Source organism: Alosa alosa, chromosome 11 (genome assembly GCF_017589495.1).
Source record: "Alosa alosa isolate M-15738 ecotype Scorff River chromosome 11, AALO_Geno_1.1, whole genome shotgun sequence".
Classification (NCBI taxonomy): Eukaryota; Metazoa; Chordata; class Actinopteri; order Clupeiformes; family Clupeidae; genus Alosa; species Alosa alosa.
This window is the reverse complement of record NC_063199.1, coordinates 12,375,003-12,402,317: the sequence shown is the minus strand read 5'-3', so window position 1 is coordinate 12,402,317 and position 27,315 is coordinate 12,375,003. Positions and strand designations below refer to the sequence as shown.

General features: G+C 43.8%; 1 protein-coding gene across 1 annotated transcript in view; it reads right to left on the bottom strand.

Annotated features, from left to right (window-relative positions):
- Positions 1-1,893: 1,893 nt before the first annotated feature.
- lrp5 (low density lipoprotein receptor-related protein 5) overlaps positions 1,894-27,315 on the bottom strand; it is a 51,035-nt gene continuing 25,613 nt past the window's right edge. The window contains 16 exon segments of the mRNA XM_048257130.1: positions 1,894-4,942; positions 5,242-5,339; positions 5,445-5,587; positions 6,655-6,894; positions 7,742-7,855; positions 8,017-8,253; positions 8,555-8,680; positions 8,977-9,186; positions 10,107-10,297; positions 12,654-12,871; positions 13,427-13,623; positions 14,801-15,124; positions 15,361-15,545; positions 16,743-16,969; positions 17,231-17,520; positions 18,670-18,886. Coding sequence (XP_048113087.1) covers positions 4,681-4,942; positions 5,242-5,339; positions 5,445-5,587; positions 6,655-6,894; positions 7,742-7,855; positions 8,017-8,253; positions 8,555-8,680; positions 8,977-9,186; positions 10,107-10,297; positions 12,654-12,871; positions 13,427-13,623; positions 14,801-15,124; positions 15,361-15,545; positions 16,743-16,969; positions 17,231-17,520; positions 18,670-18,886 — 3,279 coding nt within the window. The 3' untranslated portion in view covers positions 1,894-4,680.

The following is a 27,315-nucleotide window of genomic DNA, read 5'->3' as shown; positions in this document are numbered from 1 at the left end:
ATGGGGGTCAAAGATCATGCAGGGGTCATACATGTCGCTCTCCCTCAATATTTCATCTATAACATTACATTTTTAGTTCTGTAGCACCTGACCATTTAAGGCCCTGAAGTTAGATACCTTTTAATTTTTTTCAATTGTTCTTTGGTAAACGAGAAAAACACTTTTAACCCTTTGCAGCCTGCGCGGAACATTTCATTTTTTCATACTCAATGCCCTTGTGGCACAAAAAGGCTTATTGTGTGGTTATGCTACATTACAGAGATAAAATAGCAATTTAACATGGTAGTTAATACGTTTGAGGAAAACACACATACTTTTTAAAAAAACACCTTCAAATTTAACCCCCCAAAACATGAAAATATCAGTTTGACAAGATTAATCTCATTGTTCCCCCAATTTCTGTTGTAGATAGAGAAAAACCTAGTGTATGAGAAATTCACAGTGAAAAAAAAAACTGTGAAAAAAACTGAATCAATGTGTGACCTTTTGTTCAAAAGGTATGATACAGTAATAAAAAGTTGGCTACAGTGTAGTATTGCAAAAAAAAAGAAAAAAAGGGGTTTCAAGAGGATAATAAAATTGGATTTTTTACGGAACAATTGCTATTTAGGCCATATTTAAGAGTGTATAGCTTTTGAATAAGACAACCTAACCATCTCTAAACGTTTTCAGCATACCTTCCAGTGCTCCACATTCCAAATCAATTGGGAACAAAAATATGCATTTTTCCAGTTGCTGATTTTTTTTTACCTGGGTTTGTTTCAATAGGACCTCAATGGTGGGTAGGGCAGTAATTGCTATGTGAGATTAGAAACAGTACACATTTTCAGCAAATATATGGTTTCATTGAGAGAGGAGAGGATTCATTGAAAAAAGTGATAAACATAAAATACTGGGATTTGGTGCAGTTTTCTAGGCTGTGTATCCATAATTGAAAAGGCTCTCAGCAAAAAAATAAGGTATCAGGTATCATAATGTGTTGTTTGGGGCCCCTGAAGGGTAGAAATCCCCAAAGCACTCCTTAATCTAGAAAATGTGCTCAGTAGCATGTAGACCTTCACCAGGGACTCAGCTTGCCTGACCACAGAAGGTTGCAGTGCCAATTGGTGTTATTAGCCTACAAGGTTCTGCATTTTATTGGGTCATACAACTTCAGCTCCTTTGCCGACATAATCAAGGGATGGCAATCACCAATTGGAATCAACAGCTATTCAGTTGTACCATGACAAACCTTTCATCAATGTCTTCTGGTGTTACATGAATCTCTGAAGTTATGCACATTTCTATGACAGGCCATGGACCATGAGTCACCAGACTCTATTCACTTTGGTTAATTTACACAGGCTTTGTCATGGTCAAATTGACAAATTCGAACAATAATGGATGATGTATGATTATATTTAATCATTTGTATTTACAAACACCCTAAACTTGCTTTCATATTTTTTCCAGAATTATAATTATAGGCCATTCCACAACTATGGTGGTAACTCCAACATTGTGTTAACAATATTTTGCCACAAGGTGGCAATAACCTACAAAATAAAAATGTTCTTTGATGAAGTTAAAAATTATGTTTCTGTCTTAATATATGTTACATACATATATGCCCTATTCATGTGCTGATAAAACATGACAAATGTCCCAATAAGTCACCACTGGGCAAAACTGTCACGTCCATACTAACTAAATACCATGGCATTGTGTTGCCGTTATGGATGTGACAGTTTTGCATGGAATTGCCCCACTACCTCTGATAAGTATGTTATATGGAAATTATCTGAAATTATGAAAGATATGTACTGGTGTTGTGGCAATTATTGATATATATATTAGAGTTGAGTCAAGTCAAGCATAACATGAGAGTGGATAAAATGAATACTGAACACGACATTCTTTAAAATAGAACCTTTAATATATAAAAATGCTTTTGATACAAAAATTGTCACGAGAGTAATCTATATGAGGCTTTACAAAGACCAAGACACAGAGTGTTAATGCGTTGGGGGTGGAATTGTCTCCCACGGTTTTGTTAATAGAAAGGTCCATTTCAGCATGGCAAGGTTGAGGAACCTCCTTTTCACAATGGACATGCTTCAACTGTCCATATACCATCCTCACAGACTGTGCCACAGGCAAGAGTGATGGCTGATATCCAGGTACAGGCTGAGAACATCACTTTTTTTTTATTTTTTTTTAGAGAAATCCATGTTAACAGGTTGCCGATTTTACTACAAGCAGCATAATCTTTTACTTACATTATTTTATTTTTACCTCAGCATTTACTATAGACAAACCATGAATTAAAAAAATCTTTCTTTCTTTTATTTGTCCCCGTGAGCAGCAGAGATTTATGGATTTATTGGATACTTGCACAAGTGAAATCATTAATCATAAAAGAAGCAAAAAAGCTTCAGCTAAAATGGAGGTCTGGTTAGAGGAACATTTCTACATGGCTCTACTTCTGCAAGTAGCTTTTTCAGAATATACACTCATTCACATTCTCTCTCTCTCTCTCTCTCTCTCACTCACACACACACACACACACACACACACACACATCTACAATCAAAATAACTGAAAAGGACGCTTTCTTTTTTTTGTAAGTGCTTAGTGTTGGCTGAACATGCTTGATCACATGTTCCACCTAAAAGCTGGATTTTACAATGAAACACTTAAACTTTGCATCACATACCACACTCTCAATTTGAATAGTACAAAGAACACATGACAGAAAGGGCTTAAGTAAGACATGGACCAGACTCACAAACATGCTCTTTTTAGACCACTTAAAACCTAGGAAGCAGCTGCCTCCCGCTGCCTCCATGAAGATTTGGCAACACAAAGAAATGAAAGATGAAGGCTGTAAAAATAATCAACATCTACAATTACTGGCTTATTGTGGACAGACAATTAGCTTAGGTTCTGTTGAGCAGTCAGCCTTTCCAGGTTCAATACATCTACATATTCTGAGCAATTTCTTGACTCAGTCTGAACTCATAAACAATGTCAGGACTGTAGTCCGTTAAGGAAGCAAAACCATTAAAATAGTGTGTGATAAAAGTGGTTTTCTTTCTTTTTGGCAAATTGGTCTGGCAATACAATTATTTAACTGCATCAGTGCAAACCCATGCTTCAATCCAATTTTCAAGAAAAGGCTCAATTGTGTATCTAAAAGTATCCAAAAACAAATGCGATCAGATGGAATATTTGCCTTGGATACTTTGCTGTACTAACTCGGGGGCAAATAGACACTGCTAAAACATTAATGGTATAACACAGTAATGGCAGGATCTCAGCCAAGTCATAACTGAGATCCTTACAGAACCATCATTTGGACTCCTTCAAAGTAAGAAAGTAATTCACATGTGTATTCATATAATCTATACAACCCAAATCTGAAATATGAGATTAATAACATTACATTTAACATTTTCATTACCATATCTATTCTCAAATGCAGAAGCAAAGTTTTTGACAAATGTTGTAATCACTATTCATAGGATATATGTACAATAGCAGCAAACACACTTTTGGTAAACTCAATAAAACCAAACCATATGCTCGGGTACATTTTATATTCACATACCAAAACAAATTCCTGTGGCCATAACAAAAATATTATATACTTAATTACACATATTTACAATATCTTAAAAATAATTTTGGTATTTTAGATTAATTTGGACAGTTGATGAATAATTTAATATCTGGATAACAAGTATTTCTATAAGTAGAGACCTTGTTATATTACTAGGCTTGACATTTGTCCAGTTTTTAAGAGCCAAATTCATTGGAATTTCCTGAAAAAAAAAATCACCTAATTATCACTCTGTTTTCTTGAGTTGATTGAAGGCAAAATTAAAATATACGTAGGTCCACATTTTTCAGCTGTACATATTGATTTTCTAACTCCCATTCAGAGCTGGAGCCTCATTACAGAAACTTCCTAACTCTGAAATCCTATCTTATCTCAGTTTAGAATGGCATTTAGGATTTTTGGTATTACAGAAGCATGTTTCCTAACTGCATTTAGGAAAATTTGGCCATTACAGAACCATCCTAACTCAAGAATTTCCTAATTTAGGAATCCTAATTTAGGATGACACAGACTCTGTCCTAAATTCAAAACAACTGCAACAGTCTTGTTAGGTTGTTGCCTAGTAAGATGACAGTTAGGGACACGATAAAGCATATTCCACTAAATAGGTTAATTAAGTGAAAACTTGGACAAGCAATATGAAATGTGTAAGCTATGTGTTTTAAAACATTTATAACAAATCATATTAGACTATTATTGATTTATTATTCATTAATATACTTTTGTTTAAGATGTCTTTGAAGCTTAAGTTAAGAGAGGACAAGCAGTTAGGATATTTTTCTGTAATGAGGCCCCTGGGCTGTATGCTGGGTTGTGCTGTACTACTCCCCCGGTCCCATTCAGTCATCTGTCCATGTTTCTCCCTCCATGGTTATGGTATGATATCTTGCAGACCCTTTTGTCCATGGTCATGCAGCCACAACAAGAGTAAGATTGGAGGCGATGGGATTGCTTTCTCTCTTTCCACTATTTTCTTGTCCAAAATGAAAAAAAAAAAAAAAACCTTATGTACAGATTGATGGCTTTGTTAGTTAGTTAGTTCATTTGTTCAGTTCCCGCCCTGCCCCCGTGGCTGGGTGTCATGAGGAGTCTGTGCAGGGCGAGGGCGGCGGGGGGCACAGGTGGAAGTAGCTGCGCTCGGTGGAGGGGGACGGCGGACAGCTCTCCTCCGCAGACAGGTACTGGCTGCGAGGTGTAGGGGGAGGGGGGTAGGGGTCAGAGTCTGAGTTGAGGTCCATGTAGTATTTGTTGCTCTTCCAGCGGCTGGTGGTGTAGTCGCTGTCGCACACGTCCGTGCTGCACGGCGTGGTGGGCGGGGCCATGCCTCGCATCATGTAGGGTCTTCACCATCCCCACACATCACACATGGAGAGAGGGAGAGAAAGAAAAAGACAAGAAAGACAATCAGCATTTAAGTTTGAAAAAGAAAAGAAAGACAATCAATGTTTAGGTTTAGGTTAAAGACACCTGTAGCCAGCGGATGAGCAATAAAATGAGCAATCGCAATAAAATGAGCAATCGCAAGGTACAACTGCACAATTTTCTTGTACCATTCATTTTACACCCATACTAAAACCCATAAAATCACAAGAACTGCTCAGTAAGACAAACTGGTTCCAGGGAAGATAATGGGAGCTGACCTGTAAGATCTGGTTGTGGAGGGACTGTTTGAAGAATAGAAGATCTCCGCATTGTAAAGCGAGCGGTCTGTAGCTGGTGAGGGAGGGGGGTTGAGAATCTGTAAAAGAAAAGCACATTTTACAGCAGCACACTCCCAGAACATGACTAGGATTTGAGTCACCTCTGTTATCCCATCTAAGGAATGAGAACAAAGAGTGCGCACCTGGGGGTAGAAGGCTCCCTTGGTGCTGGACGAGCTGCTGGACGAGGCCCCGGTGACGTGGTTCCTGTCGTAGAGGGGTGCGCCACTGCTGCTGCTGCCCATAAGGCTCACCGAGCTCATCATGGATTTCCCACACGAGATCCCTGCCACAGCCAAACAAGCATGTTAACTCATTGAGTGCCAAAACATAATATTATTTTTTTTTTTTCAATTACGAAACTAGACACTCTAACACACCTTATATGTGATTTTGGGAACTTTGTGATGAATGGAAATTAAATATATGACGATTGAAAACTCATGAAAACGCACAATCTGGACATTTTATCTAGACATTTTATCATAACTCGGTTGCCGCTATGGGTCGAATCAGTGACGCATGCACGTCAGGTCAAAACCAGTCCATTTTCGTGGGTCTATCACTAGGTGGCAGTCTCACCAGGTCTCGCTGATCATTTCCCGGAAAGTTTACAGGCAACACTTCATATTTCATGAAAGATGATACATCTCCATTTCTAGAAAAAAACAGCGATTTTTGATGAAAACTAGCCACTGTTAAGCTTGGGATTTCTCAGGAACAGAGGCGTGTAGAAATACACGGTTTGCACCCACTGAGAGCTTGAAGTCTCACCTTTTAAACGAGCCATTGTATGTGTTCATAGCTATAACACAGAATATGCTGTGGCTGTACAAAAATCATCAACAATGGTCTAGATTGCTGGCACTCTAGGACAAAGCTTCCGAAAACAGCTTGGCATTCAATGAGTTAAAGTCTCCTATGTGATGTGATATGCTCTGTAACATCTACATCAGTAAATCATGGCAAACAATACAACTGGGGGAATGGCACAAAGGTATTGTAATGCAACAGCCATGTTGTACTACTACAGGGGAACGGCACAAAGATATTATAATGCAACATCTGCATTTGTGCAGAAGTTCACTTGAAAACTGAGCCATTTGTAAACATGCTCACAAAGATAGCTTGTCACAACATTTAGTCATGCTAAAATGTGTGGATGATCAACTTGCAGTTTACTGGTTTCGTTGGTGGGGATTCTGTACTTTCTAGCTGGTTAACTAGTACAACCCCTAAATAATCACTGTAAGCACTAGAGAACTGACGCTACAGACTCTGACCGATAAAAAGCTGGAAAGTCTCCCTTTGTTAGAGTGGGCCAGGAGGGTAAGAGAGTGTGCTGACCTTTACCTGTGAAGGTGCCGTGCTGGGAGTTGGTCGGGGCGATGAAGTTGAGCGGCACATGGGGTGTTCCACTGATGTACTCGTGAGGGAAGGCCCCGTTCGGCCCCTTGTAGCAGCGACACACCATCCTCTGGCAGACGAAGTACATGCCGCCCAGCACAAACACAGTCAGGATGATGCCGATGACCTTGCCCACTGTTTTGTTGTGGGTAGGAAGGTCCTCACCAGGCGGGGGGATGAAATCTGCTGTGAGGAGACCCAGAGAACAAACACACTCATGTCTCACTTCAGAAAGAGTACAACATACACAGACCACCCATACAAAATCCACAACTTCCTGTCCATCACAGCTACAGTTGTGAACAACTGGTGTTTGTGGCAATGTTTTGGATGATTATGATTAAGTAGAGCCTTTCTTTGAAGAGCATGGACTCTGTTCTGCTTTTCAGACAGAGGGCTTGTGAATTTCCTTCTGTTGGGAAGTGTCTTGTCCTCGTGTGTTGTGGTGTGCCCAATGCCAGATGTGTGACCAGAACAAAGCCCCAATGCCTGAGGACTGTGTCCAAATGCTGACAAAGCTCTTGACAATTGACTTCAGCACAGTGAATAAAGAATTCTTAGTTTGTTAAAATTGTAAACAGCTGTATTTCTACACTTCTACTACTACAACTACCACCACTACTACTCACTAATGTCTTCTCTTCAAAACAAATCTATTCTGTTTGTTTTGCCACCCTAAGGCTACCATGATCTGCTGTACTGCTTCACAGTTAGCCACACCACAGATAACATGCCTTTAAGGCATAGTGATCCAGCTTGTTTGGAATGTGACTTAAGTTACAAAATCCATTTGTGTGAGATTGCAATGCCTTCCCACTGGCACTAACGCAAGAGAATCAAATAACATAACCATTCAGAATGTTTCTTCTACAATTTGAGCCTGTTAAAAGGCCATAGAGGAGGATATACAACTTCTACCCTATTTTGCCCCCCCCCCCCTTTTTCAACTCACAACCTGCTTTCAGGAGGTTTCACTCTTCCTCACCAACAGCAACAATTAGTAGCATTTGGTATGAGATGCAAGTGAACTCACAATCGCAGTACATCTCGTCAGAGTTGTCAGCACAGTCTGAGTAGGAGTCACACTGCTGCTTCTTCAGGATGCACTGACTGTTACTGCAGCGGAACTGGTTGGGCTGGCAGATGGCTGGTTGGGACATCAACAAAAAAAAAGAAACATCAGTCATCACATTACATTCACCACAACATCTTATACTCTCAGACCTCTGTACATGTAGATTCATGCTGTATGTACGATAGTCTTAGACAATAGTCCCTATTCATACCGATGTAAACAGGGTGACCTACTTTCACACTCCTGCTCATCGGAGTTGTCTGCGCAGTCGGGCTCGCCGTTGCAGCGCAGCTGGGCGCTGATGCACTGGCCCTTATCGCACTGGAACTGGAGGGCCGAGCAGACGGGACAGTTCTCCTCGTCACTGCTGTCGTCGCACTCAGCGAAGCCATCGCAGCGCCACGCCATGGGGATGCAGTCGATGTCTCCGGTGGCACATGTGAACTGCTCCGTGGAGCAGGTAGGGGGCTCTGTGAGGTGAGATGCCAGAGATTAGCCCAGATGTCTGGGCACTGCCCAGTGGCCTTTTTATACCAGCTGCTCAACATTGCTACTACTAATTAGGACATCTTAACATAATATAATATGTCAAAGATTATAAGTGACACTTCTAGAGAGCTCTGTGACTTATTTTGATGCATCTTTTAGGACTTTGTTGACTCAACTGACATGTTTTGTTTGGACTAAATCTTTTTAATCTAAAGTGCTGAATTATTATGGTCTAGACTGGGGGGCCAGAGGAAATTCCAGTGGGAGTTAAGGGTCTCGTACCTCCACAGGTAAGAAGATTCTGCAGCAGCACAAGGTGCATAGGGCAGGAGCAACGTGGTGTTCCATCACCCTTGGCGATACAGATGTGGGAACAGCCACCATTATCACGGGAACAAGGGTGGGCCGCTGTGGACAGAAAATAATAGGGATTAATGTACGACTACTAGTACCAGTACGACTACTACTACTTTCTGTAACAACTGCTTATTACATATTTAATTGCATTGTCCTGATCTACAGACCTACAGGCATCAGCAGGCACCATTCAAAAGTATGAAAGTTTCAAAACAGTTCAAATGTCTCTTATCTTTACATTTCCTGACCAATACAAGTGAAATGTTTTTATAAATCTACATGTGTTTAATGACCTTTTGAGTGCTTACATAAACATTGATTACAGCTAGTCAAATGCTAAAACCTACCAAGCTCATCTGGGTCAATGTCCTCCACTGCGTGAATGCCGGTGAGGTAGACGATCCGTCCCTGGATGCGGGTCCGCTTCTCTCCCGTCAGCTTGTCGACGCGCTCGATCATCTGATGCTGTCGGTCGATCCAGTACAAGTGGTCTCCCAGCACAGTGAGACCCACAGGCTGGAACATACTGGAGTCCTGAAGGACAATCCGATTGGCTCCTAAGAGGACAGAGAGAAGATCGCATGAGAATCAAGTACTACACCAACCCAAAGCTAATGTCTAACTCATTTATGCTAGTGGCATCATACCCCTCTCTTTCCCTGTATTCGGTCAAGACTATAGCAACCCTGTAGTAGCACCTCTATAGCTCTGTTGGTCTAGTGCAAGTTCCCATTTCCCACTGACAACTGGTGTTTCCAGTGTACAGGGGTAAACACAAAGGGAATGGAATGCTCATCTGTCCCATGCATCCAAAACCTGACACTACATAGCATCTGGTTATGATCGGACAGCTCTGCTGCTGCCAGCTTATAACATGATCCTCTATGGGGTGCTGTGGTACAGGAGAGTGAGGAAGGCCCACAGACTCCAGAAAAGTCAACACAAGTTTCACACAAAACTTCAATGAGGCAAGAAATCTCTATTCCTCTTCAAAACTATCCTACTGAGAGGAAAGGCGATTTGTTTCGCAACACTAACATGAAGTGTCATCAGTTTGAAATCTGCATGGGAACTGTATTGGGTGGAGTACTTGGAGATCAGCAAGGCATAATCATGTCAGTGTGAGATCAGGATCTCTCTGTCCAAGGCAAATAGTTCAATGACAGGAAAAGACTAAAACGAACAGCGTTAATCAGCATCCTGTGAAAAAAATAGCTGCTGGCATCTCTGCTTAAAATCAAAAGCGAAAGGGTACCCTCCTCGATGAACCGTTCAAAGTTCACTAGTCAAGCCCTGAGACCGAGAACAAACTGGACTGAGATCAGACTGTTTTTGAGAAGTCTATACAAGAACCAGGTCAGGCTCCATTTCAGGCGAAAGTATGCAGGTGCAGGTATGCAGGTCTCCTATCTGTTTATGACTTAATGACCCGTTGGGACTGGCACGTCCACTGATTAGCCATGTTTGTAGGACTCACCTGATAGGTCACTGCTTTCGATGCGTTTCAGGTCGGCGTCCACCCAGAAGAGCTTGCCCAGCTTGTTGTCAAGGGCCAGGGCCACTGGCCTAATCAGGCTGGTAGTGAAGAGTGACTCTCGCTCCGTGCCGTCCAGAGACGCACCCTCAATTTTGGCAGAGCGATCCTGCACTGTGGTGAAGTACATGTACCTATGCAGCAATAAAAACAACACCTCTTTAGTGGGTCCAACGGTCATATAGTCGATGACCAATATAATACTGCTAACCATTTACATTTGTTAAAGTTACTTATTTGCCCTTTCATGCTTACTATGTCAAATAGCCACAATGCAGTGTAGTTTGTTTAGAGACGGAAGCAAATGATACATATTTATGTTTCGCTTTATGACTGAGATTTGTTTCATGGTCACACCCTAGTCTAGAGATAAAATGAGATTAGATGAGTTTGTAGTGGGAACGCTGTTGCTAAAGAAATACAACAGAGAGGGAAACATCATTTGGGACTGCACCGAAACAAAACGTGTTTAAGCTGATGTTGGTGTTCAGTTGAAAGTTGACAGACAGAGCAGATATGAAGGGAGGGCACATGCACTAGGAAGAGGACAGCTAATGATCTCTGAAAAGGACAGACTGCTCATACAATGTTTGTTATGTCCGACGCCAGTTTTTATCAAGTCACGCAAAGAACTTGTTTAGAATCCAATTTTGGAGGGAGAAAAAAAAGCATTTCCTCATCTGCTTGCAATTTTGTGTGGCTTCATGAAAGCATGTCAAAGGGAACAATACTGGATGTCTTATCTTAGTGCCAGCTGGGTGTCAGACTGACTCCTCTAATTAGGAGAGAGATCCATATGCTTGATGTAGACACCCGTACATGTCTTAGTCAGAGAGTGAGTGACTTTGTTGCTAAGAAGCTCAAAAAGAGTACAAGCATACCCTGACAATTTGCTTAGTCTATATCGCTAGACAAAGGCAAACAGATCAAGTACATAATGTGGATGGCGCTCGTGCAAGGGGAATAGCACACCTTACTGCCAAACTGTCCAACACCCAACTGTCAGTTTCAGAATGATTACAAATCCACAAAACAGATGTCTACAATTACAGGGACACTTCTGCCAAAATCAAAGAACGCATTTTTAGCTTTGCTAGAGGCAATTCTCCAATCCAAGTCCAGTAGACAAACTTGTTGCACGTTTCTTGCTATATATCCCTCTGACTAAGCGATTCTGAGCCCAGTCACAACTGAAGCCACTCAGCCCATGACATCACTCTGATAATGAAATGGGAAAGGGAGACTCCCTTAACCCCCCTGAAGAATTCCAGTAGAATAATGAAATCAGCACAATGGCTGGACCCACACACAAAGCATCTGGCACATATACTGCTGCTTCTATTTTTGTGTTTTAAAAGCAAACAAGCCATAAAAAAGGAAAAAAATGTGACCCTGTATAGTGACAGACATCTGTGTCAAGTACTGTATACAGGGCTAGACCCCATCAGACCCATCAGCCACACACTGAAGTGACACAGCAAGTGGGAGTGAGGAGCTTAGAATGTGGAATCCAATAGGAATTCGAGTTCACAATTTTCAGATCAAGACCACCACAAGCCATATTCCTCAGTATATGAGCAGTTCCACTGTTTTTGTTCCTGGGGACAAGCCCAGCGTCATTTACTTGAGCATGGCATTTCCAGCGACTAGGAAAGCCACCTATAAATATACAGCCACCAGGGAGGGGAGAGCAGCTACTAATTATAAAAAAGATAGGGAAAAAAGAAACTTCAGACACAGCCAATCACAACTGCCAGAACTCCTTCTCCTGTGAGCTTAACCATTTTTGTGCACAAGGTTCACCTCAGGACAAAGATCAACACGTGTGAAAAGGTCGCAGTAATTTATTAAGCTTTTTTCCAGTGCAGCCAGGCTGGGCTGTGAAGGGGGAAAAAGCTGCAAATAGAAACTAATATGGATGGCAGGTCCACTAACAATGGCCACGCACAATTACAGTGGAGACGGCCAAACCCTAACCATGCCCCCGACCGCCAGCAAGCAGCGCCGCGCAGGGCCACAGATGGCCCATATGCTCCGCAGATGGAGCTCAGCGGAGGGCCTGGGGTTAATGCTACACATCTCCCAGCTCCCCACCAAAGGGAGTGGCTCGTTCCTCCGATCGTATCAAAAAAAAGGAAAGGAAACGAAAGAAATCGACTCCACGAGAAACTAAGCTCTCTCTCTCTCTCTCTCTTAATGACAGAGGCTGTCAACTTGAGCTCACCAGACACCTAATCACCCCGGCGCTGCCAAACAGGCCCCTCCTGCTGGGACCCTGCTGCATGGATTTGCCTAAACACTGACAGGCACAGTGGTGACAAATAATGCCAGTTTCACATAGCGATTTGAATGCTAGTCTGCACGGCCACGGCCACTCCCATATTAGAGAGGCTTTCAAGAGTGGCTGTGGAAGTATCTGAACACCACGACACCTGTCAGAGAGTTTTTTAAGAGCGAACATCTCATTCTGAGTGACCGTCTGGCTCTCACCCTTTCTCAGCGTTGACCACAATGGCACGGGGCTTGTCCACATCGTCTCGGAGGACCATGCCCACGGAGCTCCCGTCCATCCGCTGGATGTTGATGGTGTTGGTGGTCTCACAGGTCCAGTAGACGGTGCGGCTGTAAGGGTCCAGGCTCAGATCGTGGGGCAGCTTGATCGTGTCCGCCTGGTGGGAGACGGGCGTGGTGGACACCACGGAGAACGACTGTGCAAAGAGACGAGAGAACAGGAGCTGGTCAGAACACTAGCTGGTCAGAACACTAAGGAGGGCAGATGATCAATGGCATTGGTCATTTTCAAGGCACAGTGTGCGATGGTGTGTGTGTGTGTATATATATATATATATATATATATATATATATATATATATATATATATATATATATATATATATATATATATATATATATATATAATATAATATAAAATAATATAATATTTTTAAAACCTTTTTTTTTAAATAAACCAATCTTTGAGGGGAAATGCTCCACTGATTCAACTGCTCCAGACACACAGGTGTGAAAGCAACAATGTTAAGGGTTGTTTTAAGACATGTTTGAGCATGCCTGTAGGCAGCCACTCTGAGTAGTCAAAGCCGATTCAAAACGAGTCAGAAAAGGCGAAACAGGACCAATCGTCAATATTTCGGTGTCCACCACTCTAGTTCATCCAAAACCAACCAGAAAAGGGACTCAAAGTGCTAAATACCGGAATCTTCCTTTAAGTTGGGCAGTTAGCTGGGAGGGATCAGACCGCTTACCTGGGTTCCGTCATCACGTGCCCGTCTGATGTTCCCGCGGCCGTCCACCCAGTACACCAGGTGCTCCAGCGGGTCGTAGCTGATGGCCCGGACGCTGCGCTGCACGTGGATGGGCAGGATGATGTCAGGGCTCTGCTCCCCCAGCACCATGCGGCTGATGGACGCCTTCTGGCTGAAGAGCAGGAAGCTGGAGGGAGCTGGAGAGAGAAAGCAGGAGCAGATGAGACGTTCAGAAAGGACACTTCATGTTTTACACAGCCAATGGTGTGAGATGAAAATTGGACAAATCACAGTTCCTCATCCTAAGATGTTTCATTATTGAGTTAAGAACATGTTTCATGATCGGTGCCAATATGACGCAGAAAAATAACATTCTGAAAAATAACAAGCAGAAAAATAACTTTCATTCATTTTGAGAAAATACTAGATTTACTGCCAACATTTTCAATGAGCCACATCAAGATTGAATATAGCTTCTACTTGACCAAAAATGTAATGACAAATGAATGGCAGCAAATCTACAATCCTCCACAAACGTTCCAAAGTAAGCAAGATAAAGATCTTTCCGTCCTATTAGACATCTTCTCATCTATTGGTCTAATTAGACTAACTGTGCAGTCCAGCCTCTTACTCTTTCCTCTCCAAACATCTGGCTTTAAACGGTGCAGTCCACCATTCTAACCCAAAACACTTTTTTGTTGAATTGCTCCTCTATTTATTTCAGTGAACTGTTCCTCACAGTCCTCTAGCTGTCCGTTAAGTTTTTGTGTTCAAAAACAGTTTGGACTTAGTCCTTGTACTTGATCTTTCTGAAGTATTTGTCCTTATAGCTACTCAATAGGACTACAGTCATTAATGAAGTCAAAGAACCTTAGAATTGAATTGCATGTGTTTGTGCATGTAGTGCAATCTGAGCTTACTCTAAACTGATCGATGGTAGGCTAGGCTGTCATTGCAATTACTGCCACGATAAAATAGCCGATAGATTCATTTGATAGAAAATGATTTGTTAGTGGCAGCCCTGCACTGCACCGTATACATTCTCAGCCAATCAATACAATATTTCTGATGTATGGAAAAAAAGTAGTGTATTTTCATTGCCAGTTGAACTCCAAATATCAACAACCCTTCACAAAACCATAGACCAAATTGCGGACTCCTTTAAGTATACCCTGACTGTCCAATATCCTCTTTCATAGGTTCTACATAAATGTTCATATATCTGCTACACAAGAAAACCACAACATCTTCCTTAAACTAGCATCATTACTCTTGTGCACTAAGTGACCGAAGAAAACACATTGACTTCTTCTCTGCCAAAACATGCAAACTATCAACTAAGCAGCTGCCAAGCCCTGTACTCCCGTCACTCACATGTGCAGTTGTGGCCGTTGGACTCGAGAGTGTAGTGCGAGGCACAGCGGCACTGCGCCCCGGAGGGCGAGGCCAGACACAGGTGACCACAGAGGCCGTTGTTCTGCGAGCACTCGTTAGAGCCGTCCTGCCGCGAGGAGTGGAACACCCGAATGTCCATGCCGTACTCCAGGTGGTGCTGCACCACAGTGCGGTTCAGGCCGCTGCGCTTGTCGGCCCGCTCGATGCTGCGCAGGTTCCAGTCCGTCCAGTAGATGTAGTCGCTGTACTGTGTCAGGCCAAAGGGATGCGGCAGGTCATCAGCCACTATCTCCCTATCCTCACCTGGCAGGAGGGGACAAACATGCTTTAAACTGCAACATAGCAGAAGCAAGGCAAACACCTTTACAATGTATACATTGCCACGTTTACAACAATCACAGTCTAGCGTATATATGCATATATTTGGTCAAACGATACATCTAAAAAAGTTAACTGCTAAGGGTACAGATTCTGTTCACTTTTAATACAGCAATCTGTGTTATGTGTTTGTTTGTGTGTGCATATAATGGCTTAGTTACCCAGCATGTTACTGGACTCAATCATGCAGGTGTCCAGGTCAGTCCAGTAGAGCCGCTGGTCGATGTAGTCGATAGTGAGGCCATTGGCGCGGCCCACTTTATCCACCAGAGTCACAATGTTGCTCCCATCCATGTGTGCCCTGGCAATCTTCGGCCTGCCACCCCACTCCGTCCAGTACATGTAGCTGCAGAGGCAGAGAGCCATCAGCACCGCTCACACGTCTACAAGAGCATCTGCACTCTCGTCTACACTCGCTCACTAAATAGGAGAGGGGCTGGTTCTGGAAGTCGTATCTTCAAAAGGTTTCCAAAGAATTTCAAAACCCTGCTATATAAACTAATCACTGGTAAAGCTAGACTGAACTGAAAAAATCGTCCTTAATGTTGACTTCACGTCCAGCAATACCAATTAGAGTGGGAAAATATCCTACTCTGTCCTTGTCATTTATCATGAGATGAAGGCGGTTTATGCATGAATGCATTTTCCTAATCAAAGTCATCATCAGGCATTTTTAAAAATGGACTGAACTCAATGTGTCTGTATTGGCTCAAGGAGCAATGATGCAGCTCATACGCAGATGTGCATATCAGAGCACAAAATTAGTTTTACTGACATGGGTTTATTGTTTGTTGTTACCAACTTCTCCTAGTGTTTTAGGTTGAAATTCATGTCTTCTTAAAAATAATTTGGTGATCTTTAAGGGTACATGGAATTTTAGAAGAATCATAAAGAACGATCTTAGTTGTAAAGCGTCTCATTCTACCCGCTCTTTGAGCGTGCGTATGTATGTGTGTGTTTGTGTTTTCATGTGAAAACATGCTTGTGCCAACATGCCAGCACGTCTGCGCGGTACTCTGGGCATGAAGTCATGTCCCCGATGGCTGCTGGAGGCATTCCTGTGGCCTCTCAGGCATTCTCTCCTTTTGTTAACATGTGTTCGGATTGTCCTAGTCACCCAGGTGGAAATCCTGCACGCTCCTTCAGCTCCCCCTACATATTCAGATTTGCTGCCAAAATTCTAAGGGATTTGGGCCACAAATGGGATTCCCCTCCCTTGGGGTCTTATGTTAGCATAATAAGGGCCCCATTCTCTTTGAGTATGTCAGACTAGATTTAGCATACCTGATGAACCCTTCCAAGGTGGAGAGAGGAATTTGGGACAAGGCTTTGCTACTGGTTTCTTTAAATCTGTTACTTAGTTTCCATTTTATTTTAATGGTCTTGTTAGATTCTAAAAGATTCTGAGTTTGACGCAACTAGAACACCTGCATTTGTCAACTCTGCTTAACCATACACTGGCTCTGGGTGTTCACATCAATTCAAAGCAGGTTTGAGCTGAAATAGCAGTGTGAATGGGGAAAAGGACCAGTGACCCACTCACCCATTAGCTGGGTCCAGGGCAAGGGAACGTGGGTTGTCTAAATCTTTGCAGACCAGAACCTGCCGGTACTGGCCATCGAGACGGGCCACCTCGATGCGGTTGGTGCCAGTGTCGGCCCAGTAGACATTCCGGCCCATCCAGTCCACAGCCATGCCCTCAGGGTAGTCCAGACCGAACTCAATCACGTGTTCCACTGAGGAGCCATTCATGAAGGCTCTGCTTATGGTCTGACAACACAGAGAATGATTGAGAATGAGAAGGGATTGGTTGAGAATGATTGAGAATAAGAAGCAATGATTCCATTCATACAAAAAAAGAAGACTACATCATCACATTCAGTACTGTACATCCAATACCCACAGGCTAACTATTACCCATTTCTCCAATGACCTGGCATACATCCACAGTCAGTGCTGATAAGTTTTGGGGTGCATACATGCTGTATCTACATCCATATTTCAATATCGCTCATAAACACTCGTCATCACCTTAGTGCTGACATCGGTCCAGTAGATGCGGTTCTCGGCCACGTCAAAGTCCAGGGCAGAGGCCTCCTTGACGCCGGTGAGTGGGATGGCCACGTCGTTGCTGTTGGTGCCCAGCGAGATGCTGCGGATGTCGGCGCGGTTGGTGAAGAGCAGGAAGGCCTCGGGCACCACGCAGGTGCGCAGGTCACTCAGCAGCTCCAAGCCCATGGGGCAGGCACAGCGCAGGCCCTGCGGACGGTGGAAACACAGGTGGCTGCAGCCGCCATTGCTCTCCGCACATCCATTGGTTCCTGAGAGGGACAGAGAGTGAACGAGGGATAGTCACAGAAGGGGGAGAAGGAAAAGAGAGAATGAGAGATACTGAAAGTGAGTAACATGGACAGGATTGACTGGGTATGCGAAATAAAACAAGAACGCAAGAGAAATGTGATGACCAAGAATGCTCACTGTTGTTTTAGCTTTCTGTGATAAAGCACCAATGGCTAGAGTATTCGTTTGTTTAAAGGTTACACATTTATACTCGGTCCTATTATCCCCTAGTTTATCTGCAATAATGACTTATTTACCCTAACTAGCTGCCATTGGAATGGCATGTTTTGTGTGACAATGGATTAACACAGCTCTTAAATAATCTCCCAAGTCATTAAAATACCTCAGATGTATTTGAACAGAGAGTAATGCTGTAGTAAAGCCTTTTTTCAGTGCAGGTGACCTTAAGAAAACACTGTGTAAAGAGCACATTCTAAACTCTAAACCTTATCACCTGAATTGCAACAACAGACTAGGGCAACTCTGAATATCTGGAAAGCTTTTCATGCGTTCCCAACAGTACAGCTGTAGATGCAATTTAGCATCCCTGTCGAACTAAACCTACTTTTTCAACATTTCAGAAGCTCACAACATTCTGCACACTGATGACCAAGCTACGGCAAAAGCTGAGACCGGGAGAAAACATGTCCAGGTAGACAAGGCATCTCAAACCAATAAATGCCTGGGAAACAGGCACGGGACCACCAACAGGATATATAAAGGATATTCACCTCCATAACACTTGAAAGGAAGCGATTTTTAAATCAACGCTAGAGCAGCACTTCCACCCAAATTAGTTTACCACAACAAAGGAGTCCAACATCCTCTCAGTCACAACAAATAGCAGGTAATGTTGCTCTTGGCACCTTGTAAACAACTGTCCAGTGATTCAGACAAGTTACAAACAAGCCAATCCATTATCTAAACCAATCATGAGCAAGCATTCAAATCTGCCCCTATATGGGCGTATCACCCGGAACAATACATCCGCATCATAACAACCACAATTTTTGTACCTGGTATATAAAAATTCTCTCTGACAAGAGTAAAATGCATTAATATGATGCATCTCCTTCCAACCCCATCACAGAGATAATCATCTCTTCAAAGGAGGTGGGCCGCTCTCTTACCAAATGTTTCGGTGACTTTGGTGGCCTTGAGGCCCATGAGGTCAGGCAGCTGGTCGATGATGATCTCACGCTCGGCTGTGTGCTTGTGGACGCGCTCGATGCTCCGCCGCTGCCAGTCTGTCCAGTAGATGTGGTCGCCGAGCAGTGTGAAGCCGAAGATGTGCGGCAGCTTGTCCTCTAGCAGGGTCACTCTCCCTGTGCCGTCGATGTTGATCACCTGGGACAGAACAGGCAACATGTTCAACACACTCATAGCAGTGAACCCAATGGGGGCCAACCCCAAACATAGGAACATGGTCGTACCGATGGCTATTCATTTATTTGTTAGTTACATCGTTTATTTGTTTATTATGTCCAAACAGATGGGGTGCTTAACATCTCTGCCAGACCACATTCTATTTCACTGAAGGAATGATGTCATGTTGACTGAATGCAAAAATGGATTAGACAACAACTTTAATGAGGCAGTCTTCATCAGTATGGTGTTATAACACAGGTGTTGAATCTTGATAGATCCAGCTTATCTGATCATTACTTGGAGTATTTATGAACCAACGCACTGCTGAAACTAATGAAAAAATAAAACTCTGCACACAATTGCCAACAGAGAACCTATTTTAAGCAATTGGGGGTGGCACGACTGATTATATGGTTAAAGACAAAACACAAGTTTGTCTGTACAGAAAAGAAGGCACAACACAAACCTTACTTTTGCAGAATATATCACATGTTAAATGAATAAATGTGACAGTATAGGATTCCAGTCACAAGGCATCCATTATAGCAGAGAAAATTAGGTAAAGTGATATGGGGAGTGGTGCCAAAGCATGCAAGTGTGAGAGCGAGAGAGAAAGAGAGAGAGAGAGAGAGAGAGAGAGAGAGAGAGAGAGAGGGGGAGAAAGAGAGAGAGAGAGAGACAGAGAGAGAGAGAGAGAGAGTATTGGAAAATGTGCTCTTGGGAACCACTGTTGAAGTTTTTGAAAAGGCTGAAATTATAGCCTCTGCATCCTATCCTTGCATTACTATTACAGAAAATGTGATTCTGAAAATAGACGGGACGTTTTTTTATGGCAAACTGGTGTAAGCTGAAGTAAATACTTACAGCTCTAAACCAACAAATATGAAGTGTGACGGGCCCCAGCACATTTAAAGGTGCAGTCCAGGATTCTAATCCCACACACCGTTTGTCAAATTCTATGTCTTCTAGCAGTCTGTTCTGTGTTTGCACTCAAAAACAGTTTCCGGTTTGCAGAGCCAGGGCTGTGTGTAGTCACCAAACATGGTGGCTCGGACCAAGCCATAAACAATCCCAGCCAATCAGCACAGTGTTTCAGCGCATAGAAGGGATGGGTGTACAGTGAAGCTCAAATATTAACCACCCTTTGTGAAGTCCAAACTGAGTCAAGGACTACTAAGTATAAGTATGTATATATACTCTTTTGATCCCGTGAGGGGAAATTTGGTCTCTGCATTTATCCCAATCCGTGAATTAGTGAAACACACTCAGCACACAGTGAACACAGTGAGGTGAAGCACACTAATCCCGGCGCAGTGAGCTGCCTGCAACAACAGCGGCGCTCGGGGAGCAGTGAGGGGTTAGGTGCCTTGTTCAAGGGGCACTTCAGCCATGCCTACTGGTCGGGGTTCAAACCGGCGACCATCCGGTAACAAGTCCGAAGTGCTAACCAGTAGGCCACGGCTGCCCCTAACACGGCTGCCATACTAATGACCAATCAAACAAAATGGATGAATGCAATGAATCAATGCAATTTACGATCTAGACCAAAGCCTTCAAAAACGTAGGTGGTGTCCAAAAGCTACCACAATGTTTGGATCGTCTGCTAGTGGCTTGTAAAAAGAATGAATGAGTAAAGAAGGAAATACTGTGGATATGAGCTCACAACTGGAACTTCTCCACAAACAAATACTTTCCCTTCAAATCGCTGTGGGGGACGGGGACGGGGGACGGGGGACGGACGGACGAGGGTTCACACCTGTGTGATCAGCAGCACACTATGTTGAAACATTTCAACATGAACGGAGACTTAAAAAACACTAAAAAACCCAAGCTCCAGTGTTTCCTCAAGCGCCGTCAGTGGCTGATGAGCGATTTATGCGTGTGGACGGTGTGGATGAGGTGACAGGCAGGATTAATGTGGCCTATTTTCTGGTGTGAAGGGGGCTCTTAAAACAAAGACTTCCTCCCTGCGCGTCTCTGGGCGGTCCTGCGCCGCTTCCTGTGTTGCGGCGGCCGGCCGGCCGGGGGGAGCAGGCCGAGTGGAGTCCCGGCCGGCTGCCATGGGCTGCAGCCCTCTCGGAGTGTGGACATGATTTATTTCTGTAATTCAGCCCCTTGCTTCCTACAGCTGGGGCATCGTGTGGCTTCCTCTCCAAGGTACCACAGAGACAAAGAGGGAATATGAGAGAGAGAGAGAGAGAGAGAGAGAGAGAGAGAGAGAGAGAGAGAGAGAGAGAGAGAGAGAGAGAGAGAGGCAGCAGATGAATGCGGTGGGCCGAAATACATTTTTCACCATCATACAAAGGCAGCGCCAGAATAGAAGTCCAGTGAAGTCTGACACTGGAACAACATGAGCAGAGGAAGTGTGAGGGGAAAGGGAATCAACAATCTGCCGAGAAAGCAAAAAAATACCGATACTGCAGAGCTAATCACAAGAAGGAAAACTGGATGGAATGGGATTCATTGGCTCTCACCTCTTTTCCACCTCCTGTCATGGTGGCCTCGACACCTAAGCTAAACTTCATGGCCAATTCCAACTCAAGACTCAAGGCATAATAGAGGAATAATAATCTACCTACTGTGTCTGTCTTTTACCCCATACATGCACTATAACAGAAGCAGAGTCAAACAACAGGCAGAAATGTGTTGTGATCTCCTACATGATGAACACAACTGTGGAAATGATTGGTGGTTGAGGGATTCACTTCATTCATACTTCAATCCACGCTTCAGACTGAAGTAACAAACCAGATGACACAACGGGTCAGTGGCTTTAGACAGAGAAGTACCAGGGTCCCACTGGTATAATGGCAATGGCTAAAAAAAAGATGTCCTATAGTTTACAACAAGGACTGTTAGATAATCCTCTTCATGTAAAACAAGCTTTGTCCAGAGAGGTTGAGTTTACTGACTTGACAACAACCCCATAAGAGCTGAAAATAATGTGAAAATACGGGATCATGTCAAATCAACAACAGCAAATTCCAGATAGAGCAGGAGTCCACGTACAAATAACAAGTCCTCCAAGTCCTAATGATCCAGAACAGCCTTTGAAACACCACTACAGTTCACATGCCTTTTACATTTTCTCCGAAAGTGTTTTCATATCTGGACACCTTGAGCATTGCTCTGTGGAAATTAGATCAGTTCAATATGAAAACATAATGGCTTGTTTTTGCCAGACAAGGAAACAAATTGAGTTATGTAGCTCAGTATTTAAAACGCTAAAATATGACAAAAAAAAAAAAATACGGAAATGTATGACGGTCCGTTTTTGACATGCACTGAAAGGACAAAAGTCTTCTTCTAGGGCTCAACAGGATATGCTGGGGGTTAATCCGTATTGGTCTCAGAGGGTTTTGTCAGCATTGAGGTGTGGATTCTTTCCACTGGTGTGATTAACTGGTTTATTGGACAGCATACCTTTCAGACATCTGTTTCCCCTTGCCTTGAAAAGCCTGCTCAACACTTCAGGAAGGAACTTGGGAATGAAGGAGCATGAAATGGTACGGGATGAAATGTAAGATATGGGGAGAATGAGAGAGTCCATTCACCTCTCTGCGCAGTCAAGGGGACAGTGAGTTGGCTAAGTGTTGTTGCAGAGGGCCATTGAGAGCCTCTCACAAACTCTCTGTGTCTGTGTGCCTGGGCATTCCCCTGGCTCACCCCTGACTCTCTCTAATCCAGGTACGATTAGAGTGCTCTCCGTGGAGTCATGTTCCTTCGACATGGTGACATCTCTCCTCCCCTGGCCGGGCTCACCTCACAGCGTGGCTGAGGATCAGGCCTGCAGCTGGGGCCGCTCTGTGGGCTTAGGGGCGTGAGGCCTGGTGGAGGGCGGAGGAGGGCTCTAGCGCGTGCTAGGAACAGGCGGAGGGCGGGACTGCTCCCTGAGGCTAGGGCAAGGGAGCGCGCTGGGATCCAATCTCTTTCTGGGCTCAGGGATCAGACATCAGAGTCAACAGAGACGCTACAAGTTATACAGCACTATGCAGGCTACCTTATTCCTTGTTTTCCCAAACTCCACACAGCCCATCTTTTATCCTTGTACCTTAATTACAACCAGATGCTTTCCTTCACTAGCTCCTGTGCTAGCACCTCCAGTGCTATTTAATTTTCCCCTGTTTTTTTTTGGATGTTGCCATTTTAATTGTTCAATCAGACTTAAGACAACAAATTAAATCAAAAGGAAGAGATTCACACCCTTAGTGGAGGTCAGAGAGGAGCACACTGACGGGCGGAGGATCCACATGGGAGGGGAGGCTTGTGGTCCCCGCCAGCCAGCGCGGCGCACACTGGAGCCTGTGTTCAGAGAGACGCCGAGAGACTCGGAGGCGCTCCAGATGCCCGGTGGCTAATTGGCGCAATCAGAGAGCCCGGTGGGAAGGGGGAAGGATGTGCTGAGGACACAGCCGTACACCAACCCAACAAACACAGGGTCAGAGTAAGACATACAGGCCTATATGGGCACACCTACAGGCCCATATGGAGGGACACATTTACACACACCCTATCACCATGACAATGTAATCACTTTAAAGTGCAAATTACAAAACAGCAGACATGCTTGTGACTAGAATATCTTCTAATATTTTGACTTCTCACATTATACTTGCAGCAAATGAAGTTTATCTTGTGTGTGTGTGTGTGTGTGTGTGTGTGTGTGTGTGTATGTGTATGTGTGTGTGTGTGTGTGTGTGTGTGTGTGTGTGTGTGTGTGTGTGTGTGTGTGTCCAAACATATACGTTCCCAACTATGGCCAAACTAAATTGCAGAGACGACTGAAAACAGCTTGGACATTGTTTTCCCATCCTGCTGCATTAGGAGAGGACCAAGAAAATGTGACACAAAAAAACCTGAACTCTGATGGCCCTCCTAGCAGCAGGAGTCTTTTCCCTCCCTCACAAAAATCCTATTCATTTTTGCTAGGGCCAGAATTAGACATGGCTATCTAAACTGAAAGATGGGTGGGCAGCTTTTTCTCTCTACAGCGGTCTTTCTTCTCTCCACACAGAAAATTATGCAGTGCAAGAAGAGAGAGGTTTTTTTTGTCATTATTGAGTGTGAGAATCCCCCTTTTTAACTCTCAGCCTGAAAAGGAAAAACAAGACAAAACAAACAAAACAAAAGTCTCATCTGAAATGCAAGACAAAAAAGTCAGGCCTTCAGAGAATCTCCTGTGTGACAGGGATGCCATGAAAAATTCACTCGGCTTGGCACTGGGATACTAAAATGGCTCCTGGTAACCTGAGGCCCAGATAAACAATGAGTGGAGAGTGATAAACCTATAGGCATTCACACTAAAGCATCTGTTTTTCATGATCTTGCTTACACTCTATCTAACCCCAGTGAACACTATGATCGATCAAAAAGCAAATCAAGAAGCTGAATGCCATTAACTTGTGATATATGCACTCAGCACACCAGGATAAACTGAGGATAAAGTGCTTTATCACAAGTAGAACTGAATACAAAACGGAATTTATTCAGTCAGATTAAAAAAACACATGATGAGGATTAGAAAAAGAAGTTTCCTTAAGCAGTCTGATGAATTGATGGTTTCAAAAACATAATCAACCGTTTCAACAAATGAATTCTACAACAACTATATCCAAAGTAGAGTTTGTACAGATACTAACTCAAAACCTAACATGGAGGAGTCTTCTTTTCCGTCCATCCCACCCTTCATGACAATGTTGTTTTAGGCTGCTGAAGAGGAGCCACAAAACTCAGGATGTTCTGAAGGGTGTGACACCAAAACCCCTCAAAGAACAGTTTTAGAACAGAGATCCCAACTACCAAACCCTCTCAGTGCCTTCGAGCGCTCACCTGACACATTTTACCAATTAGAAAGTTTTCTCTGGTTCAGTCCTCAACTGTAGCTTATAGGAGTTGCTGCAGGGGGCTTTGAAATATCATACGGTTTCACTGGCGGTTTGGCCAATGCTTCTGACAGCCAGCCCGGCTGGGCTACAAATGATATTATCTTTTTATCTGCCATTTGCTGCGGAGGGCCAAGAACAGCGCCTTCTTAATTCAAACAGAATGCTGTCTCCATTTTCTGTTTCACCCCTCCAGTCAGCTCTGCATTCCATGTGCTTCCTACCATTCCCCACCAGAACTTGGCTTCTTCACTTCACTCTTGCCTTGGAATGGGAGGAAGAAGTGTCCCAGCGAAGAGAGAGATTGGAGTGGGGTTTGCATCTTAGCCTGGCCCTTCAAAGCCTTCTAAAAAAGCTAGGGGTTACTAAATAAAGCTGTCTAAATGAAGCCAATACTAACATGCTGTTTTGTGATTACGTCTGATGGAGTGTGCATCTGTGTTGATAAATGGGTTTGAGAGCAGAGTCTGTTGCATTTGGTTTCCTAAATTATTTGTAATTTAATTTAGTTGGTGCGCAAATGTATGCATTAACCACAGGGTAGTTTGTGCCAACCCTTAAAACGACCAAAAAAAAAAAAAACAACATGGATTTTAGATGTAAGGACCTCAAGTATTTCCTTCTATGGAAAACCATCTCTGAGCTATGTTACAAGAGTGTGACTGGAAGAAGAGAACTGGTCCAAACAAGACCTCCTACACTCCTGACCTCAGCAGCCACCACAGCAGCAGGGTGGGCACCTCCAAAGGGGCAAGATCCCAGAGCTGCTGCTGAATCTGAGGGTGTTGCTACTTATCTACACTCTGACCTTCTTGAGGTAGGAAAGGCTAGCTAAAGGCACGAGCTTGAGTAACCCGAGTAGCTCATTTGAGTTGAAAATGAAAGTCGAAGAGTCTGACCACGGGGCAGGCAGCACGCTGATGAGGAGCAGGCCAGGTCCTGCCACTGAACCCTAGGGGCCCCTGTGCTGCAGTGGAGTAGCCCTGTGTCATCCGGCTGACATGCAGCAGTGAAACCACAACAAGGCTGCGCTGGGGACTCCTTGGCAGCTGGTGGGGATGTGATGCCATGTCGTATTAAATGAGGCAGACAGAGAGAGGCTTGGGCTGAATCAGCAAATCATTAGCCATTCTACCAGAAGCAGACTGGTATACTGAGGAGGCAAAGGAGAAGCAGATTTACAGAATTGTGCAATGCAGTATTGCACACCAAATCTTAAAACATATCCAGCTCGGTTACAAACGGCTGTAAATATAACAACAACAGCATCGCAAATCTCACAGGACGCACTATGAGGGGGAGTGGTATGAGATGACAAAAGATGCATGACAAAGCAGGTAGCCCATGTAGTCCCCATGAAATGGTTGAGAAAAATGGACAACTAAAACAAAACACTAAATCCAACAAAGTGTCAATCACACCAAAACACTCTTCAGAAAAGCCCCAGTACACTGATTGGCTGTGAAACACATCATATACAGTCCCACAAACTTCGCTAAACCAATTCTAAGAGTTAATGGCAAGGGATCTCTTCATAAAAATGTCCAATGGCTGTTTTGAATTGATATTTACTGGAGTTGTGTTATTGAAGCTCGTTACTGATGGTGTTGTCAATGAGGACGCTGAACAGAGCCTGTGTATCCTCTTTCTCCCATAAACAAACACATATAAACATCCTGTCTGATAGACTGACTGACACGTCATGGACATTGTGGGTCCTCAACCAAACATCATCTGATACATGAGAAACAATCTGCTAAGATATGAGTATATTACGTTTTAAGCCCTCGCTTGAGAAAGTCCTGCTCAAAACTGCAATCGTATGCAGGTCAATGCATTAATACAAAGCACACAACAACAATGGTGAACCAAGCCTAGCTTGAGACACTACGGCCCGGAGAGAAGAGGGGGAAAGAGTGCAGCAACAGCAGAAAAATGCCCCCTCCCCCAAACACACAGAGTCATTGCACCTCCCATGTAAAATATGGGCAAGCAATTGAGCTGGTGTCTGGAGAGCATCACTAACAATAAATCTCTCGCACCAGCCACTCTTTAAACAGGAACACAGGCTCCAAACCGGGCCAGCCAACTGCCTGCTGAGGCCCAGCCAACAGGTAATTACATTCACATAACGGCAGGGCCTTCACATGCAAGACAAATAAATAAACACCCAAATAAGGTCACTCTGGCAACAGAGAAAGGAAAATGGAGAAGTATATTGAGGGAGAAGGCAAGACAGCAGGCGAAACCATAGAGGGAAGAAAGAAAATCAGTTACTGAAAAAAAAGAGAGAGAACAGAAAAATGAAAGAAAGAAGCGGTACAGATGATTTTGGTAGGCAGATAAGGAGACCCCTTCACACAAATAGCCTCCTAGTGCATGTAAACGTCAGAGGCAGTGTGGTGCTGTGCTGGGAGGCCATATGGGACGCATTGCTACGCAGCAGATAGGGACTCGGCAGCTGCTGGCGACTCCTCACCGCAGAACACGGCTGTGGAAAGAGGGGTAGCCACGACACGCTCATGT